General features: G+C 54.5%; 2 protein-coding genes across 2 annotated transcripts; both read right to left on the minus strand.

Moving 5' to 3' along the window:
* Positions 1-1266: 1266 nt before the first annotated feature.
* On the minus strand, positions 1267-2851 carry HOXC12 (homeobox C12; the record flags this gene model as incomplete). The annotated part of the gene is made up of 2 exons (XM_081248955.1): positions 1267-1505; positions 2251-2851. 2 exons carry the CDS (start codon positions 2849-2851, stop codon positions 1267-1269), a joined length of 840 nt encoding a protein of 279 aa, XP_081105081.1.
* An 8178-nt stretch (positions 2852-11029) lies between these two features.
* Positions 11030-18876, minus strand: HOXC13 (homeobox C13; the record flags this gene model as incomplete). Its single annotated transcript, XM_081249482.1, has 2 exons — positions 11030-12553; positions 18144-18876. The coding sequence occupies 2 exons, from the start codon at positions 18874-18876 to the stop codon at positions 12297-12299; spliced, it is 990 nt and encodes a 329-aa protein (XP_081105608.1). The 3' UTR covers positions 11030-12296.
* Positions 18877-19226: the final 350 nt, after the last annotated feature.

The following is a 19226-nucleotide window of genomic DNA, read 5'->3' on the forward strand; positions in this document are numbered from 1 at the left end:
TCTTCGGCTCCCTGGCCTGGGGGCGGAGACAGCGGATCCTGAGACAAAGGGCGCCGTTGGGTAGCAGGTGGAGTAGGGGTGGGTAAAAGAGAGAAAGGAGTTGGGTGGGGGGCTGCAGCGCCCCCTCCTTCATTGTCACCAGCCTGGGAAACCCGGGCTGAGCGGGGGCCTCCGCGGCCGGTAGCCCCTTTTAGGGGCGGATTCTCCTCCCGCCTCGTAAATTACGCCGGTCCAGCCTCCGGCCGGCCGTGACCGTGAACGCCAGCGGCGAAGGGAGAATCTGCAGCGGCTGCCAGAAACTCTCTCGGCCAATCAATGCCGCGCTTCGCAGCTCCTTTTACAGCTTCCTGGGCTTCCCGGAGGGCCAGGTGGGGGTCCCTGGGGTGGCTACTGAACCTGAGGCTGCGTCCGCTCAGCTCTCAATTCCCCGCTTGCGGCTTCCGGTCCGCAGCCGCCTCAGCGGCAGGAAGAAGAGTGGATGACAGCACACCTGTGAGCGAATGGGCGCAGGGGGCTCGGGAGAGGGCTGGGGACCAGGAGACGGTTCGGGTGGCCTGCCCTAGAGGGGACAAAAGCCTGATCACCTTGTCCACAGCCGAGTCTGCCAAATGCTTATGCCTCGGCCTGCTCTGCGTCCAGGCCTGGAGGACCCAGACCCCAGCGGACTTGGACATTGCTGATCATTCTGTTCTCCCAAACCACACTTCCTCCTAGTTTCCCCCACTTTCTTCTGCCCTCCCAGAGCTACCTTGACCCCTTCCCTGCTCTCTGCCCATCCTCCACTCTTGCTCCCTCCTCTCAGCCTCTCCTAACCCCAATAACTGCAAGTTCTGAGAGCCTTGGTCCCACTGTCCCCACCCTCGCTTACTCCTGCAGGCAGACAGGCCTAAGACCACGGAAGGAAAGTGGTGGGAGGGGACGCCTGAGTCACCTTTCCTCCAGATCTTCAGAAGGAGGCCCAACGCCCCAGTCCCACGTCAAACTAGCCCCTCCCCAGCGCCTCAGCCTTCCCTGCCCCTACTACCCTGCCTGCAGCTGTGGGCTTCCTCTCTCCCTGGCTGGGTTCTTCCCTTCTCTCTGGGACCTGGCAGGGTCTGCTGGGGGTGTGTGGGAGGGAACCACGAACAAAACAGACAAGAGGACGTCCCAGGAGGACCTGCCAGAGACGCCTGGCGTTCTAAGCGGGGACTGTGTCCCAGGTAGTGCCCCCTCTTGCTCTCTGCCAGAGACAGGCTCAGTCTGGGGCTGGTGCCCGTGTCTTGCCCCCTAAAAGAAGGAGAGAGCTTGCTCCCTCAACAGAAGTCTTTTCTTTTTCATTCTGCGGTTCTGAAACCAGATCTTGACCTGCTGGTCACTAAGATTCAAGCGGTCTGAGAGTTCTCTCCGGCGCTGCCTTGTGATGAACTCGTTCACCAGAAACTCGCCCTCCAGCTCCGCCAGCTGCAACTTCGAATAGGGTTTGCGCTTCTTCCGTGAGCGGCTGTGGATCGGGTACCAGGGCGCGCCTGGGTGGAGACGAACCAGCAGGGTTGGCCAGGAGACCAAGAGGTGACAAGCCCAGTACCGTTGGTCCTTCCCCAGCCCCTTTCACCTTGGCCTAACACCCGACCCCAGGCTCTTCCTCTCCTCTCTTAGGAAGACTCCCATCCCCACCAACTCCTCTGCCTTCATCAATCTCTTTTTCTCCCTTCACTCTTTCTCCTTGCCTCCCCTACTTCTCACTGCAGTATCCCAGAACCTTCTAAATTCCTATCCTCTCACTTCTCCCCAAACCTCTTCTTCTCCAGGATATCCTGGCCCCTTCCTCTCACATCCTCCAGGATGGGGTCCTGATTAGTTAGAACAGACATGAGCGAGTGACAAGAGTCAACCACTGGCCTTTCTTTAAAAAAAAAAAAAGGTAATGGGGGCCTGTGGGAAGGTGGAAAGAGAGGCCCTGGGAGGGCAGGGACCAGCCTCTGGGTCCCCACGCCCCCAGGCCTGGGGAAGTCTGTCAGAATCCCCTTTCTCCGGAGCTCCCTGCCCCCTCCAGCTGCAGGCCGAGGAAGAAGGGAATCTCTAGTTCTTTTAAGGGGATATTTACATGTTTATAGGGCTTTCCCACCCCAACTCCCTTTTTTAAAAGAAGCGCTTCCTCACCACACAGTCTGTCACCCCAGGAGGCCCTAGCTCAGTCCTGCACTGCCCCCCGCCCACCCCGGGTCAGACGTCCCGTCCGGAGTAGCCTCGCGAATGGGCCGGGGTCCTTACCGCTGGCCGCGAGGCCGCCGCCGGGGTTTAAAGGCGATACCAAGCTGCTGGGGTCGCCCGCGCCGGCGCCCTTGTTGCCCTCGTTAAGCAGGGACGAACTGGAGTCGGATTCCAGCGACTGGCACGAGGGCGGGTCGTGAGGGGGTCCCGCGCCACCGTCGCCGCCCGCCGCGTAGTCGTACTTGAAACCGAGCGCAGGCGGCCCCGACGGCTCCAGCTGCAGCAGCGCTGCCCCGGGCCCGACTCCTGGGCCGGGGTCGCGCCCGCGCTCCTCACGCTTCAGGCCCCCGCCGCCGCCCTCGGCGCACGGCTCGCGGTAATAACCCTTGCTGTCCTCCACGCGCGCCAGCTCGCACGTGCGGCCGAAGGGCGGGTTGAGCGACACCGGGCTGCCGAGATAGGGCTGCGGGTAGCCATTGCACGGCTCCGCCGACGGCCAGGGCAACGAGCACACGTTGTCGCGGCGCGGGTAGGACAGCGAAGGCAGCCCGGGAAGCTGCGCCCCGGAGGCGCGGAAGTTGGGGAAGTAGAAGGTGTCTCCCGTGTGGATGTTCACCAGCGGCCCCACAAACCCGGGATTCAGGAGATTATGCTCGCCCATTTCCGCGGGGCCCGACCGGCAGCTTCTACTTTATTGCTATCTGACATTAAACATAGTTAAACCTGCACCCGCCACCCATTGGCCGTCCAGCTCACGTGGGCGCCGCCGCCAGGGGGATGGGTGGGGACAGAGAATCCCCCCACCCCGCACCAACTCCAACTTCCCCCTTCCCCAATGGTGGGGGGGGGAACGAACCGCGGGGGCAGATTTATTCTCTGGCTTCTGGTTTTTAAAAAATCATATAAAACCTAACGCAGAGATCGAGGCAATCGCCCGACACGGGGCAAGAGGAAAAAAGCCACACCAAAAATACCCTCACATACACGCTTCTGCACCCTGCACTACCCACCCCCCAGATGTATTATCTTCTCACCAACAGCTGGCCGAGCCCAGCCCGTCCCTCTTTAATTAGCTCCTTTATTAACTAAAACCGTTGGAATTTACAATATCTCCCCAATAAATTACTATTAGATATTGTGTCATATAAAGTTTACTGGCTGTTTAAGGAGACGGATGAGCCCTTTGGCTCGGGGTTTATTTACAGTAGAGGCAAAGTGGGGGTAAAGACAGGTTTCCCTGCCGCTGTCTCTCCCAGCCCTGCCGCTGCTTCGCTCCTTTTCCTCAGCTCTTTCTCCCCAGGAATTTAGGGAGACACCTGGGGTCCTCTCCTCCAGGAAGGGCTCAGGGAGGATTACTAATGCTGGGTCTTCCCCATTCTCCAGCTGGGAGCCACCCAGCCACACACCTTCCCTCACCGTCAGAGGAGGGATGCAGAAGAGAGGCAGAAGCAGCAGAAAAAGGAAGCACCCAGCTCCATGAGGACTTGCCTGCCTGCTCCTGAAAATCTGGGGGCTGAACTACTCTTCCCCATGACTTCTGTGGGTCAGGGGGGCTTCTGGGGGGGTCTCTTGGAGACTTTGCAGCAAGAGGCTCTGGGCTCCCAGCAGGGCTTGGCTGGCCCAAGAGGCTCCTGATTCCCACTGTGGAGGAGACACTCACACCCCAGAACCAGCCTAGCATACCACTGGGACCATCAGATAACAGTGCCCAGCCCAATAGGTGTGCTGGGAGTAAGGGAAAGAATGCCAGAGAATTATCTTGTTAGGGGTTTAAAATTATTTTTATGGTGCTAACCTCAGCAGCTCCTTCTGCAGAAGGCTGAGAACCCAACGCTGGCCATAGGCAAAATTAATCGACATCTGGAAACCACAGTCTGGTCTCAACCAAGTCCACAGACACAGCCAAACAGATTAAAATGAAAAAGGAAACAAAACCCTCAAAACTAGGTGTATTCTATTGGGGTCCAGTAGACAAAATACTCAGATTTCTATGTGATTACTTCTTCGGGCTCCTAGCAAAAGCGTGGCTTTAAGTAATACCAGGTGAGATCAATAGTTCAGCAAAAGTCTAAATATGAGAGAACACCAGAAGATTTGGAGAAAATTAGAGAGACGTGAGTCTGAGAGAATCTGGGAGAAAGAAATCCATGTGGGTGAAAGTTAAATATCTGAGAATGAGCGGAAGCTACAAAAGCAGACCGAAGCAGAAGATTCTCATCTCCCTCTTTTTCTCTCTTCTGCAGGACATGGCAGAGAGAAACACAGATTCTTCGAATTCCACAGCTCCCCGGGCGATTTCATATCCCAAACCATAGCTGGGACAGAAATGTGTCCGCGCGGGCGTCGCCCTGCCCGGCACAGCTCGCAGCTCGGCACCCGCCCCTCTCCCCTCTTCCCCTTCCCTGCCCTGGCCGGCCAAGGTCCCTCCCGCCCCCCCAGGAGCCCGCCCCGCGCCGGGCCCACTTGCCAGAACCGAAGCCAAGCGGTGGGATGCCAGCCCCGCGCAGTCACCTTCAGTCAGAACCACGAGAGCCGGGGCGCCGAGGAGCGGGCAGGAGACAGCCTGGAGTGGCCTTTTTGTGCCTAATTGATTAAGGGGCTGCGCGGCTGCACAGAGGAGCATCCCTCGGCTGCAAAATCCACGTCACAGCATCTCCAACATCTTATTTATGCCCTCTTTTCAAGATGCATTAATGAGCCTTACTGAATATTTAATTTAAAAAATTTATTTGGGGGTTATTTTTGGTCATAAAGACAAACGGGGTGTGACTTTAATATCGTTGCTGTTTTCAATCAGAACGTTGCGCCGGCAGCGAGGTCTCCAGGCCTCCAGGCCTCGCGCTCAGCCGCTATTGTTGGTGTGGGGGAGGCCGAGTTGAGCTCTGCGAGATAATCACTAGTCCTTGTGCGGTGGAGGTTTCTCCCCATTCTCTTTTTCCTTCCCAGATGACTCCAATCTCTTAGAAGGGAGACGCCAGGAGGAAGGTCTTAGCCTCTTCGCATCCCTCGCCAGCTCGAAAATCTCAGGCCCGGAGCTGTGCTCGCTGCCCTCCCGGCCAGGCCGCTGAGCACGCAGAGAGGCGGCCACAGGGCGGCAGATGCAATGCCGGGGAAATGAGGATGGAGTGAGGACTTCCTTCTTCCAGACACGCAGTTTCTCCCAGTCCGATTTGGCCCCATCAAAAAAGACCATTTTCCCCAGGTTTCGGACCCTGGGCACTGGCACAAACCCCTCTTGGGCACAAACCCCTCTTCCTTCCGTGCAGCCGACCTGATTCTTCTAGGGGAGAGCTGCCTGCCGAGGACCATCAGCAAAATTCACATCCCCAGTGCCCTGCTACTCGAGGATCGCTAGGAACCTAGGGGTTATCAGGACCCCGGCGAGGACCCAGGCAATCTAGGCGCCCAGCCTCCTCGTGCACCACCGCGGTTCTGTGCGCCTTTTAGGCTCCCCGCCACACACGCAGCTCAGGAGCCCCTTTCTTAACCCTACTCGGACTAACGGGCTGCAGAGCTCCGCTCCCAGCCTGGGTCCCCGGGACCGGCGGGAGGCTCGGGTGCAAAGCTTCAGATCTAAATCCAGCCTCGGCGAGAGCTGCTCTCCAGGAGCCGACGGGGGACTTGGTGAGGAGAATGCTTAGGACTCGCAGCAGCCGAAGGCGCTGGGCAGCGGCTTCTAGCTGGGTTTAATCCGCCGGCACTTCGCAGCTCACATGGAAGACTGTAACGGCCTGGCAAGGCTCTGGACCCGCGGAGCAATCTCTGCGCCCACTCTTCCGCGCATTCATCAAATCACGAGGTTAGAAGAGGTGGACTGCCTGCTGGCCCCTGGACCACAGGTTCCTGCTGCAGCTGGCCTGGCTCAACCATGCCCCGCTCATTAACTCAGGGGTTAACTAAAACTGAAGGCCAGGATGTGGTCCAAGGCTTTCCTTGAAGACCCGCGGCAGCCCTCTTTGCCTCCTCGCATCCACCAGCTGGATGCGCCGCCGCCTCTCCCGCACCGACTCTGTCTAAGCCTCCGTCCCTCCTGCATCTTCACGGGCTCTGCGCTGGTCCTCGAGTCCCCACCAGCGCCGAGCCAGGCGAAAGGAGTTATTATAAAATCGACGCCGGCTCTGGTGGCAGGGGCAGAGCAGCTGCGGGAGGCTTAGGCCACCGCGGAGTGGCGGTGAGCCGCAGTGTTCGGGCTCCTCAGACAAACCGAGGTCGAAATTATATCGCGCGGTGCTGCCTTCTCCCGGATCAGTCGAGAGGCCAAGGCGGCCCAGTTCAAGGTCACTGCCTAGTTTGCACAAAACGGTTCTGCCGCCTATGCACATGAGGCAGGGCCTGGGTCTCTGAAGGGAGGTGAGCAGGAGCTGGGCTGGACGGGAGAGGCGAGATGAAAAGCGGCGGGTGGGGAAGGTCTGGGCCCCAGCCCGACCCCTCGGCTCTCTCTATGTCGCCCCTTTAGGGCATCTTAGGCTTGGGGCAGGATTTTGTCGGGTTCAGCCAAGGCTGACGGGTGGAGGTAGGGGGCTTAGACTCCTCTTTCTTCGCTTCACCAGCTCATCCAGGGGTCCAAGCCCACCTGGCTCCCAGGCCCCCTTACGGGTGCCTAGGACTTAAGGAGAAGATTAGGAGGCCCCTTCCCCTGTGCTGCCTTCCAGGGCTCTATAGCCTGGAGGAGCAGGGTGTGAGAGGGACCTTGGGCGAGGGGGGCCCAGTCAGGCTCTCAGGCTCACACAAGCAGCCTGGGGTCAGCAGCGTCCTAACCTCCTCCAAGCATTCAGTGGCTCCACTTGTCCCCCTCCCACCACAAGATCCCAGCCCGATTGCCACTCAGGAAATGGGGAAGGGATGGGGGTGGTCCCAGGCAGGAACATCTGGGAGACCATCCCTCCACCCCTCACCTGAGCATCCGTAAGTGAGCCATCTTCCCCCATTTTCACTGTCCTTTCGGCGCACTAATAGTTAAATAATTTCGGGGTTCTGACATTTTCCCGCTCGCCAGCAGAGGATCTCCTCCACCTAGTGAATTACTGAGTGTCAGGAAAGGTGTGGGGACCAAGTTATTAAAAAAAAAAAAAAAGCACCTTCTCCACAAACACCACACCTACAGTCGCCAGCAAAGTATGGGGAGCCCAGGGCCTGGTCTCCGTGGACCTCGAAGCTCAGTATGGGGTGAGGACTACCCAGAGTGCCCTCTGCCCCACAGCCAGCCGCTCCCTGTGACCATGGCCTCTGACCAGGCCTAGCTCTGGGGAGGGGCTGAGTTCTGCCTGGGGTCTGATCTGCCCAGCTACCCAACTGCTACCCAAATCCAAGCCTCCAGTTCGGGGCGGGGGCGGGTGTGGCGCTGGGCACGGGCGGATTGGGGTAAGGGCAACGGGCCCGGGAGGCTGGTGGGGGTGGGAGGATGCGCTATCCCTGAGGCTGGCTGGGCTGGAAGAGCGGAGGTCCACTTACCTTTGGAGACGGAAGAGGTTCAGAAGGGTGCGGGGCGGGGGTTCTCAGCCTCTAGAAACCCTCTGGGTCCCCCCTCCCAAGGCGGCCCGCAAGCCCAGCCGAGGTATCTGAGGAGGGCGGGGCGGAGGAGGCGGAGGCTGCGGCCAGCGGTAGGCGCGCGGGAGCCGAGTTGCAGAGCATCTCTGGAGAGGCCGCCTTTTATGGGCGTTATTAGCGCCCCTGTCTAGACTGGAGACGACACCTCTGTGTGTAAACAGAGGCGGCGGGCTCTGGCGGGAAGGGGGCTGGCGCGTCAAGGGGGCGAGTGGCCCTCCCCTTCTCTGGCCACCGGAAGATCAAGGCCTTTTCCACCCTCCCCCCTTCCCTGTGCTCCCTGTGATGTCAAGGTCAGAAAGACCTAGTCACGGTCAAGGCTAAAAGAGGAAGAGCCTGGTTGGTTGCGAAAAGGCTCTGGCCCCCTCCTCCTCCCAGAAGCCCCTGGCTCCCCAGGGCCCCTCAATCCTCCACCAGCGCGGGTCTAGATACACATCTGCCTGATCCGGCACTTGGAGTTTGTTGAGGAGTGGGCTCCTGAAACCATCCAAGTCAGACCCAGGTGGATCCTAGGGTGGGGAGTTCTCTTCTGAACAGAGGGGGCTGCTGCAGGGTCCCCAGCTTCAATCCTCTGAGAGATGGAGAGTGTCCCAGGGGCTGCCCCCGCCTTATACCCACACGGGCCTGCTGACCGAGCCGCCTGTCGAAAAGCCTCAGGAGCAGATGGTCTGGAGACAGTCCTGGAGGGATGTCCCGAGAACTGCTGGCCTTACTCCCTCAGGTGGGTTCCTGGCTGTGGGACTGACTACTGGCCAAAAGGCCCATTCTGCTGGCCCTAGGTCTGTGGACGAAGATGTGGGTGGGGAAGGGGTTTTCTCCCCAAGCTCAGGAAAAGATCTAACTGAGCCCTCCCTAGCAGCCTGGTAGAGAGCCCTCCAGACGGAGAGTCCTGTGAGGCTCCAGCTCACCCAGGTCCCCCAGCCCTTGCCACGGGGAGCCACAAGGAGCCGGGGATGTCATCGGATTATGAGAAAGAGAGCGGGAACCTCAGTCCCAGAGAAGAGCTGTCCATCTCCCGGGGATGTCTCGATACTCACAATCCTGCAGCCATTTTCTATCCCCTTGCACCCGCATATTTATTGCATCCTCACTCTCACACAGACACTAGGAGACCGGCCTTGGAAAGAAAGGCTTTTTATAGATTTGCATAAAAAAAGAAAACACACTCTACACCCTGAGATCAGTGCCGGCTGACAACATTGCTACACGTGCACACACACAGGCAGAAAAGGCTGAGGAAATTCTGCACTGGTCTGAGGCTCTACACACACACATACACACAAACACACATATACACACACCTTCACAGGAATGTCTCACAGAGTTCCCCAATGAGAATGCCAACTCTCAGAGGAAGGAAAGGTAAGGAACCAACACAATCAGGGAAAGAATCATACTTTTTCCCAACGCTGGGAAGTGTGTGTCTCCCCAGAACACATACTCACACAATACCTGTCTCACCTAGGAGTTTCCATTCTCATGCTTGCTTACTTTTATGGAAGAGACATCTCCAAAATTGATCCAGGCATATTTGATCCAGTGCATGGGAGGCATCTTAAACACCCTGTGGCACACTGGGGCTCGCAGGGACTCAGAGGGACCGCAGTGCTTGCTTGGGTCACTGGTGTCCCAGTGCAACCCCAGTGAGCCTGCACAAGCTTTCTTCTCTCTTTTCCATCGCCCCCTTCTGGGGCCTTAGGGCGTATCCCTCCATGTGGGAAGACTCGCTCATTTGCCCTCATGTGGATTTGTGCGCAGAAGTGGAAGGATGCCTCGGAGAACTATAGAATTCTCTTTCCCCACTGAGTCTCCAGCTTCCACTGACTCTACAGCTGTGTCATGGGACTACCCAATGTACCCCCAAGTCAAGAGGGGTGGGGGTATCAAGGGAGCCCCGGGTCTCTTGTCTACTCAGTTCCTTTTTCTGACCAAACACACACATTTAATTTTCAATTCTTCCCATCTCAGGAGAGACTCAGGGGTTTTGGAGAGAGGTGAAGGTGGTGAGTGGGGAGAGAAAGGAGAGATGGAATTAGGAATGAACATTATTCCTGGGAGATTCATCTATTCCCTCCTAGATCTGTACTGCCCAGCGTGGGATTCTTTGGTGGTTAACCCAGAGTTGAAATGGAGTAGAACAGGACTGGCAACCATATCAGTAGCGGAGCCTCCACAGAGGGTGAATTCCTCAGGCTCTTTGTCTCTCAGATTCGGGGTGTGTGTGTGTGTGTGTGAGACACACACACACCCTGAAACATTTATTTAAATAAAATTTTAAGAACTTCAGCCATCAGGCAAAGTGAGATCAGAGAACCCTGATTTCCAACCCAGGGCCTCCAGTCTTTCTGTGTCTCAGGAGCGAAAAAATATTATATATAAATAAAAATTGCTGCAGTAAAGATTTAATCTGAGATAACATTGTTTTAGGCTATATCGCTTTTTAAAAGTCTCTTAACCTGACAACTTAACGATCTCATTAACTCAGCCAGATAGGGAGATAGGCACAGACGGATGCGGCAGGGAAAACAAATTAGTGGCAGAGTCTACAGGGCTCCTGATTGCCTGGAACACTGGGGTTCCCAAGAATGCTGGAGAATACAAGTGAGATTGGCTTAGAGAACTGGGGGCCCATGGGGTCCTAGCAGCCCGACCTCTTGCATAGGTTGGTGGGGAGGAAAAGGGAGCAGCTCGGGAATGCTGAGCTTGCAGCGGCCTCCCAGCAGGGCAGACTGAGGGGACCCCTTCCCAGCTCCAACTCTGAACTGTCTGGAGGGATTTGGGACCCTCTGGGGGCAGTAGAGCCTCAGGAGTCTAAGATTAGCGCCCCACTGCCGCACGCTGCCACCACCACAGCATCCAGTCGCCAGCTGGGACACACTTTCTCAGCACAGAGATCCAGCTCTGAGCTCTGACTATTAACGGAAGTGAACCCACTCACAGGCTCCCAGGCCTTTTCAGTCGCTGATCACATCCTTCTCTCTCCAGCATACTCATCTATTTGGGGCATCAGGATGGGAAAGAGTTTTTCTCCTGTCTAGATAGTATCAACAATCTGAATACCTCACTTAAAAAACTTACGTGGAGCAGAATATAAATTTGGGATCTATCCAGCTGGGGGTGTTCTCTCTACTCTTCCCCCTGCCCATTCTGGCTGAGTCAGGGCAACAGAGCCTACCCCAAGAGCCAGTAGATAGGAGGAGTTTCAGAAGGAATCTCAGCAATAAAATCAAGGCAAAAACAAAAAAAAGATTTTATTTTAAAAACAGGTTTGTGGTATTTTTTTCCTTTTTGCATTCAGTACATTGTCATTCAGACATCACAATACTATATACAGATACACAACATTTTCAAAAAGCCTATTTTGGATGAACGTTTCAAAAGAACACTCTTTTGTAATGCACCAGTGGGAAGGGAGAAGGTGAGCCCCCATCCCCCAGCACCAAGTTGGCCTTTGAGGAGGGACATGTCAGGCAGCGTCTACGTTAGCTGGCTAATTGGGAGCCAGCTATTTTGGCCTCCTGGAAGAAAAACCGCTGTCCGCTGGACAATGAGTAAAAGTGAAAATGTGAGGCCTTCTCAGCTACTGCCTTGATGGAGAAGCAACTGGAGAGGGAATCTGCTGGGGGACCCGCTCTCCATCCCCTTGGAAGAGAAGCCTGTCCGTTCCCTAGAAAAAAGTTCTGCTTCTGTGCCTGGCCTGATCCTCAGCCTCACCACAGAGAGAGAAAGAGAGAGAGAAGGAGAGAAGACAGATTTAGCAGCATGGTGGGAGTTTCTGTCTTCCCTGGATTTCCGCATGTTGATTGAGAAGCAGAACAGAGGAGGCCATGTGGGCAAAGGTGGCTCCTCAGAAACTCAGTTCCTTGGTCCAGGTCGGGGAGAAGGGTAGGTGGCTCCTCATCCAATTCCAGCTTTTGTTGAAACAGGAGAGAAAGAAAACCTAAGCGCTGTCTGTACTCCAATCACGATGCCAGATCCCTAATACTTATCATTAATATTAATGTGACTTTTAAAATATGCACAGAAAAATCTTAACTGGGAAATCTTGCCTAACTAAAGAGTGCCAGAGGGACAGGGAACAGGAGGAAGGACTGGAAGGAAAGTAGGAGCTCACCAGGTCCTGCTCGGGGTCGCACCCTCAGGGGGGTCATCTACCTGCCCGGGCAAAGGATGAGGCAAAAATGGGGTCATTCGGGGTTCCCCAACTCTGCTTTGGCTGGAATGATTGGGCTCTTCACTGCCACTCGGCGTTCTGGCAAGGCGAGGGGCGACGGCCAGAGGGAGTGGAGGCAGGCTGCCTTCCTCCCACGCCCGCCCGGACCCACCTCCAAAGCCGCTGAGGCGGGGTAGGTGCCATCTGCATAGGGGTGAGGGGTGAGGATGGGGTGGGGAGTAGAGGGCGGCAGAGCACACCCTCTGATACCCTCTGCCTCCCAGCGGAGTGGTTCCTCTTTCTGGTTAACATTAAATATTTGTCTGTACCCGAAAAGCGTCCTTCGGTGTGTTCGGATATGGTACAAATTGGCGACATAAATAGACGGGGCGGGCAGCTGGGTGGACGGTCAGGTAGAGTGAAGATGAGGCGCTTTTGATTTGCTGACCACCTTCTTCTCTTTGACCCGCCGGTTCTGGAACCAGATGGTGACCTGGCGCTCCGAGAGGTTCGTGGTAGCCGAGATGCGCCGGCGCTTCTCTTTGGTGATGAACTTGCTGGCCGCATACTCCTTCTCTAGCTCCTTCAGCTGCACCTTGGTGTAGGGCACGCGTTTCTTGCGCCCGCGCCGGTAGCTGTTGACCTCGGGCTGTAGGGGGACCACGTCTGGGGGGAGAGAGAAGGCGGGCGGCAGGAAGTGAGTCGCATGGTTGGACCCAGGACCCTGCGAGGGGCCTCAAGCCTGCGCGGGCTGCGGAGGCGCAGGATCCGGCAGGGACTCAAAGGGAGCTGACGGATTGTCCCCAAATCTTTTGCACCTCTGTTATTAGCAAGGCCTCAACTTAGGTGAGGACCCTGGGGTATTGCCTCTGGCGCAAACTTTAAAGGAGGGGGCGCCCAAAACTCAGTAACCAAGATAAATGATATTTTAATGCAATGTTTTAAAATATATAAATGAATGCCCAAGAATCCATGATGAACAAAGTATGAAAATTTTAAATTAATATGGGACCAGTATTACTGATTTTTCCTTTTGCCTCAGCTTCCAGTATGGCTCTACACAGCACTCCTTATTAGAATCCTTGTTCCCTTTAGAGGGGTCCCTCCAAGTTGCACCCTGGTCTGCTAGCCTGCAGGATTGCAGGTATTCAGGAAAATCCCTCTTTCCTGCAGTTAGATCATTTGGGCATGGGTCAGTTTATACTCTGCCCCATTATCAGAGGAAGGTGTTCTTTTGTATGTTTGAGGGAGGGCATGGTGGGCAGGGAGACAGTTTCAGTGGGCACAGACCCCCAAGTGGGGCCTCTTGCCTTTGGTCACTGGCTCTGCACTAGGAATCTGAGGCCAGCACCGACAGCTAGAGAGAAGAAAAGTGGCCAGGTGAAGCCAGACTGCCTGGGAGCCAATCTCTAGGGGTCCAGTGTTGTGAGCCACTTAGTAACATCCAAGGTGGGAAGTCCTAGCACTGAGATGTAGGGAATCAGGTCCCTAGAAGTAGAGGGTCCACACCCGGGTGTGTGCCCACCAGAGGAGACACCAAGGGAGCCCTTCTTGGGTTGAAACCAGCTGTTCATGTAAGTCTTCTATAAAAAGAAATCAGTGCCCCTCCCTTGCCCCCATAAATGTCCACTCACCAAAACAGCAAATTCTGTTCCAATCTGCTATCCTTGTCATTCCTCTGAGGCTGAAGGAGACTGTCCCCACCCCATGCAGGAACCCTAATCCTAAATTCTAAATACCTTGTCATCCCACTACTAGTTCAATTTCTTCATGCTCTGAGAATGTCACAGGCAATATGTGTCACTTATATACCCCTTTCCACTCCACCCTCACCTCTGTCAATAAAAAGATCATAGCAACACTTTCAAGGGGAAGTGGGGAACTAGGGAAATTATCTGAGTAACTCACCCTTCAATTTTTAAAAACGTAATTGGCAGACTTCTTCATGCAGGATTTAATGAGTAGGACTGAATATTTGAGATTTCCCCTTCGTTCTTACTGCCCTTTGGAAGTGTAGACACAGTCTAGAATGAGGACACAAAGCTCTTCCTGAAATGCTTGTTCTCACTGCCCCCCTACCCCGCCCTCATGAAACACCTTCCTTATACCCTTTCTCATTGGGTCTGCTCTCTCTCAGGGACCCTTGTCTACACAGGATGGGGAGAGAAGAAGTCACCATCAAATGCAGAGGGGGAATAAAGTACGCAGAAAGAATATGGGAGAGAGGGGGTTCCAATGGCCTGGTCTGGCTGTCTTCATGACGACAATTTTCAGGAAAATTGTTGGACTTGTCACTTTTCTCTGCCTATGTAGGAATAGGCCAAGTTTTTTTTTTTAATCTGCAAAACAAAACAACTTCACTTTAGCAGAGCAGATCCTTTATGTTAAAAAGGATTTTTTTTTGCACAAGATAATTTTTAAAAGTCTCTCAGTTCTCAAATGTGTCTTACTCTTACAAATGTAACTATGATTTAAGAAATTGATGATTCTGAAATAAGAGTAAAACAGAGAGGGTCAGTAATGATACCGTGAGGCTCTTTTTTTAATCCTCGGAACATTTTTTCCAGTCTTATTTTATTAAACCCATTTTACAAGATAAGGAATCTGAGGCTCAGAGTAGGTAAAAGAACTTAAGTGGCAGAGCCAGATTTTAAACCCAGATTTTTGGACTCAGCATAATGACACAGTAAGTTCTAAAATGGAAACAGACCACTTGGTACAATTTAGCTTTAAAATACCTCCTTTTTCCTGGAGAGCAAATCGGATAAAAGTGGGTTTGGGTTCCTGAATTAACCAGATAATTGTTCCTGATTTTTTTAAACTTCACTTTCTGGAAATGCTCACAATTATCTACCCAATTTTGGGTCTCCTAAACCCCAACTATAAATTTCCAATGAGGCTGAATCAACAAACCCTATAAAGTCAGTTTAAAAAAAGCAGATAACTGGTCTAAATTGGTTATTTTTCTCTACAGAATGCCAAGAGTTGATTTGGCCAAGTTTTTCGTGGATCAGACCTAACAGCTGGTTGTTTTGGCCAACTGGGGAAATACCTTCAGTCTTGCCTTCTGAAAGAAGCCCCCTTTCATTGTCTGCTGTCTTGTCTGGAAAGGAAGTGGGATCTGCAGATGTGGAAACATCTGGAAGCTTAGGCCTCGAGTTGTGTCTATGCTGCCTAAAGTAAGTAGAGGACTTGGTGATTAATTTTACAATCAACCTTTCCGTAATCTCCCTTCAGAGCGTGTGGGAGCACACACACACACACACACACGCACACACCCCACTTCATACCTGGGAACCTAATAGACACTTTTGAGGAGCAGATAAAAATCAGATAAATGCTCAGCCATAGCTCTCTCTTGGGGTCCTGTGTACATGTTCCTACTCCCCACTGGCTCTTGACCACCCACTCCCAAAACAGGGCTCTGGTCCTCCGAAGAGGTCCTTGTTCAGCTAGAAATCCTAGCCACTCTTCTCAACCAAATTCCAAAGACCTGTCAGTAGAGACTTCCAGTATGGCCCAAAGAGCCCATTATTTCCTTCTCTCTCTTACTCTCTCCCCCTATCCTATCTGTCTCTGTCTCTCCCTGTCTCCCCCACCCCGCCCCCCTCCTCTCTGCTTCTCTCTTGGAATTTCTGCTGATTGTCTCTTGGAATTTCTGCCTCCCTCTGTCAAAATTAAAAACTGTCTATACGCACTATAGGAAGAAAAAAAAGAGCAAAGAAACAAGGGTCTAGATAATTGGGTGAAGGAAGAAGCCACAACTCATCTTGGCCCTAATTATCTGGATCTTTCTGAACAATTGCCTTCATCTCCCACACCAGCCCAGACTGCCATAGATGAGGTCTCTCCGAGCCAGAGGCACTGAAAAGAGACAGTAGTGTTTATGCCTAGATGCTGCCGAACAAACCACAATTGGATAGACAGAGTTATCTGGAAATGTCACTACTTTAGAGGAGCTCTGTGTGGGTAGAAAGATGGAGGGTGTCTGAAGATAATTTCTTATTCATCTGCCTTTTGCCTGGACCTCTGCACTCACTGAGATACACCAGCCCGATTCTATTTCCACACCGGGAGTGTGTGAGCACATAGCTGTTGAGATACCTGGGTTTTTATATCCACTTCCATGCCATAATTTGCAAGTGTATTAAATCTCAGTTGGGCTATATATTTTTTTATGTCAAAGATATTTTTTTCTAGGAGGCTGTGATAAAAAAGTGCTTACTTTTAGTTTTTTTTTCTGGGAATCTTTAAGATGTTTATTTTGCTCAAAGATATTTCTGAGCTTCTCTCCAATCTCTCACTCCCACCTTGCTCCACATGCATACACAGCAATGCCAGAGCAGCTCCCTCTCATCCCCTCTTCACACTAAACCCACCGCCCACTGCTCTACACTTGTGCCTCTGCCCACAGTGGGCTTGGTGGGCATCTGCCCCTCTGCCCTTCAGCCCCTTAGCATGGCCTGTTGGCTACCAGCTACTGATGCTCCAGGAATTCCTGCTAAACCCCCATCTCCTAAGCAGCTCCCCATCTGGGTGGGATGGGAAGTTAAAGGGCCGTATCTCCACAACACATTATTGTACACCTACATGTGAGCTGCCTACCTTCTAGAAAAGTATTATTATGTGTTTCATATTAGGTGGTTAATAACAGAAATCATATTATATAAAAATATAGTCAATGCAGAGTAGGTAACGCATGACACCATGTACTAAAATTCTATCATCCTAAATCTTCTGGCAGCCAGAAATTGGGTGTCTAGTGTGGGTCCCACCTTGGTCAGTTGTGTTATACTAAGTCATCTTATAATATTTACAAGAATGTTATTTGCTACACTTTTTAACATCATTCAGTAATTTTTTTTTTAACCATCTGCCCTTGCCCCAATCCCGGATGCAGAGGAATTTCAGGCCCACCCTTAGGAGGTCTTCAGGTCTATACTTCCCCATGAAAATGTCCCTGGGTCCACATGTAGAGTTGGGAGGGGGGCTCTGGGCAGTATGGGGAGACATATATGGCTGTTCTGGGCCCCCAGGACCCCTGTAGGCATCAGAACGGAGCCAGTCAGCCCTCTCCCACTGAGCTCTGCTTATATATAGCAAGAGCAGACTCAAGCTCTGGATTCACTAGACCCTGAATCCTGATTTCTCAGCACAAAGCTGAATACGAAGCTCCTGATGTGGTTTTGAGAAACCTGGAACTGGTCTTTTCCCCTGTGGAGTGGGGGGTGGTGGTTTGCAGGATCCCTTCCTGTTCAGAGATAGCCTCAATTGGAAAGGGAACAGAACACCAGTAAATTCCAATCCCCCACCGCATATGGAGCCAGACAATACAGAGGGGTCCCCTGCCTGGGCCTGGACCTCAGATCCTTCCAAGGCAGGTCTCCCCCGCCTCCGCCCCACCCTCATCCTCACTCCCCTCTAAGAGAAAGAGACACTCCCCTGTGTCTAAGGCATGGGTAACTCTCTTTCTGCCCCGCATTTGGGGGAGTTGGTAGTGTGAACACCCACAGGATTTGAGCTCAGTACACCAGAGAGGCAAAGAATTATATAATCCAGGAGAGGGATGTGAACTTCCTTTTCTCCACACCCTCTCCAGAGATTTTAGCTCTCTTGTTCCTTTAACAATCAGGAAATACGTGGCCAAATTCTTAAACTAAATCAAGAAAAGAAAATAAAAAAGAAAACATCCTACGTTTCTGTAGATCCCGGTAAACTAGACCCCTATTTAAAAACAGCAACAAAAACTGTCCAGTGCCTGCAGTGCCTGAATGATCTTGGACGTTCAGGCAAACAAAATGTTTGGGGGTTCTTATTTTTTTCCCCAATTAATCGGTGGGTTGAGCGTTTTGTCCTAGTGGTTTTGGATTCCAAGGCACCCAAGGCCCACCCCAGCCCCCATTCCTGGCGGAAGCGGGCTTAGGAGGCCAAGAGCCGCGCGTGAGACTGGAGCCCGCTGGGGGAGGAGGAGACAAGCTCCCGACTGGAGCGGAGCCGGCGGCCGGGCGCTCGGGCGCCTGTGATTGCTTCACTCTCCGCCCGGCAGCTCCGGGGAACGTGTCGGAGCAGATTTCTTCCCCGGCGCATTCCTCAGAGCAGCTCGCCCGGCCGGCTCCATCGGCAGCCCAGCAGAGCCGGCGCGCCGGGGCCAGACGGCGGGGGTGGCTGGGGCGCGGAGCCCCGGGGCAGGCGGGGCTGGGACGGGTCCCTGGCGGCGGCGGCGGCGGCGGCGGCGGCGCTCGGGCCCCTTCCTTACCTGGAAAGGGAGACTTCCAGAGGTGGGCGGACTGCGACTGCTCCTTGGAGCAGTACACCTGACTGTCCCAGCCGTTGGAGAGAGCCCAGTGCTGGTAGCCTTCGACAGGGATGAGCGCGTCGTGACGCGGCTCCGGGTGCCCGCTGATCCCAGGCACCACAGACACGTCCAGGTAGCCGGGCATCGCCTGGTAGGAGCTGGCGAAGCTGGGATAGAAGGCGAACTCCTTGGCCCTGGAGGACAGGTCGTCACCCGGCAGGGCGCCCGACGGCTCGGGGTACTTGTCGCCCGGGTGGTAGGCGCAAGGCTTTTGCTGCAGGTTCACGTTGTGCGACAGGCGGCAGCCGTAGTAGCTGCCACCGAAAGGGTAGCCGTAACCCAGGGTGGCGCTGGACGAGGTGGGGGGCGCCGGCGGCGGGGCGCATTGGCGCGCCGCCTCCGGGGCCGGGATGTCCGTGTAGACGGCGCCCTGAGGGGCGCCCAGGGGAGCCGGCGGGCGGCCCAGCACGGGGTGCGGAAGCAGGTCGCGGCAGTGGCTGGCCGGGCAGCTGCTGCCCAGCCCGTCCATGCTCGAGGCTTTGCCGGGGCTCGCTCCGCTGCAGCCACCCCCCGCGCCGCCCGCGCCGCCGCCTCCCCCGCCGCCGCCGCCGCTGCCGCTCTCCGCCGCGCTGTCCTCATAGACGTACATAAGGCTCTCCGGCCAGCGAGGATGCAGGAGCAGCGAAGTCGTCATGACATGATCTGCTCGAGCTTTTTAAAAACTCCACTTGCCAGAGGCTGCGAGCTGGGGAGACACCTCGCTCCCTTTTCCCCTCCCCCATCCCTCCTCCCTTCTCTCTCTACCCCTCCCCTCCTCCTCCTGGTGATTCCACCTCCCTCCCTACATGCCCTCTACGCATGCGGGGACATTTCATTAAGAAATCACCGGCTCCCGCCAGCCTCCCCTCTGCAACCCTTCCGCGCCCACGTGACGCCACCGGTGCACGTGATGCCCTGGCCGGGTCTCCTGGGGTTCCCACCCCTAGAGGTGGGGCGGGGCGAAAGGGAAGAGGTCTCTGCTGATTGGCTCTCAGGAGGGGCAAA

The sequence above is a fragment of the Mesoplodon bidens genome (assembly GCF_964165515.1).
Source record: "Mesoplodon bidens genome assembly, chromosome: 11".
In the NCBI taxonomy this organism is placed as follows: domain Eukaryota; kingdom Metazoa; phylum Chordata; class Mammalia; order Artiodactyla; family Ziphiidae; genus Mesoplodon; species Mesoplodon bidens.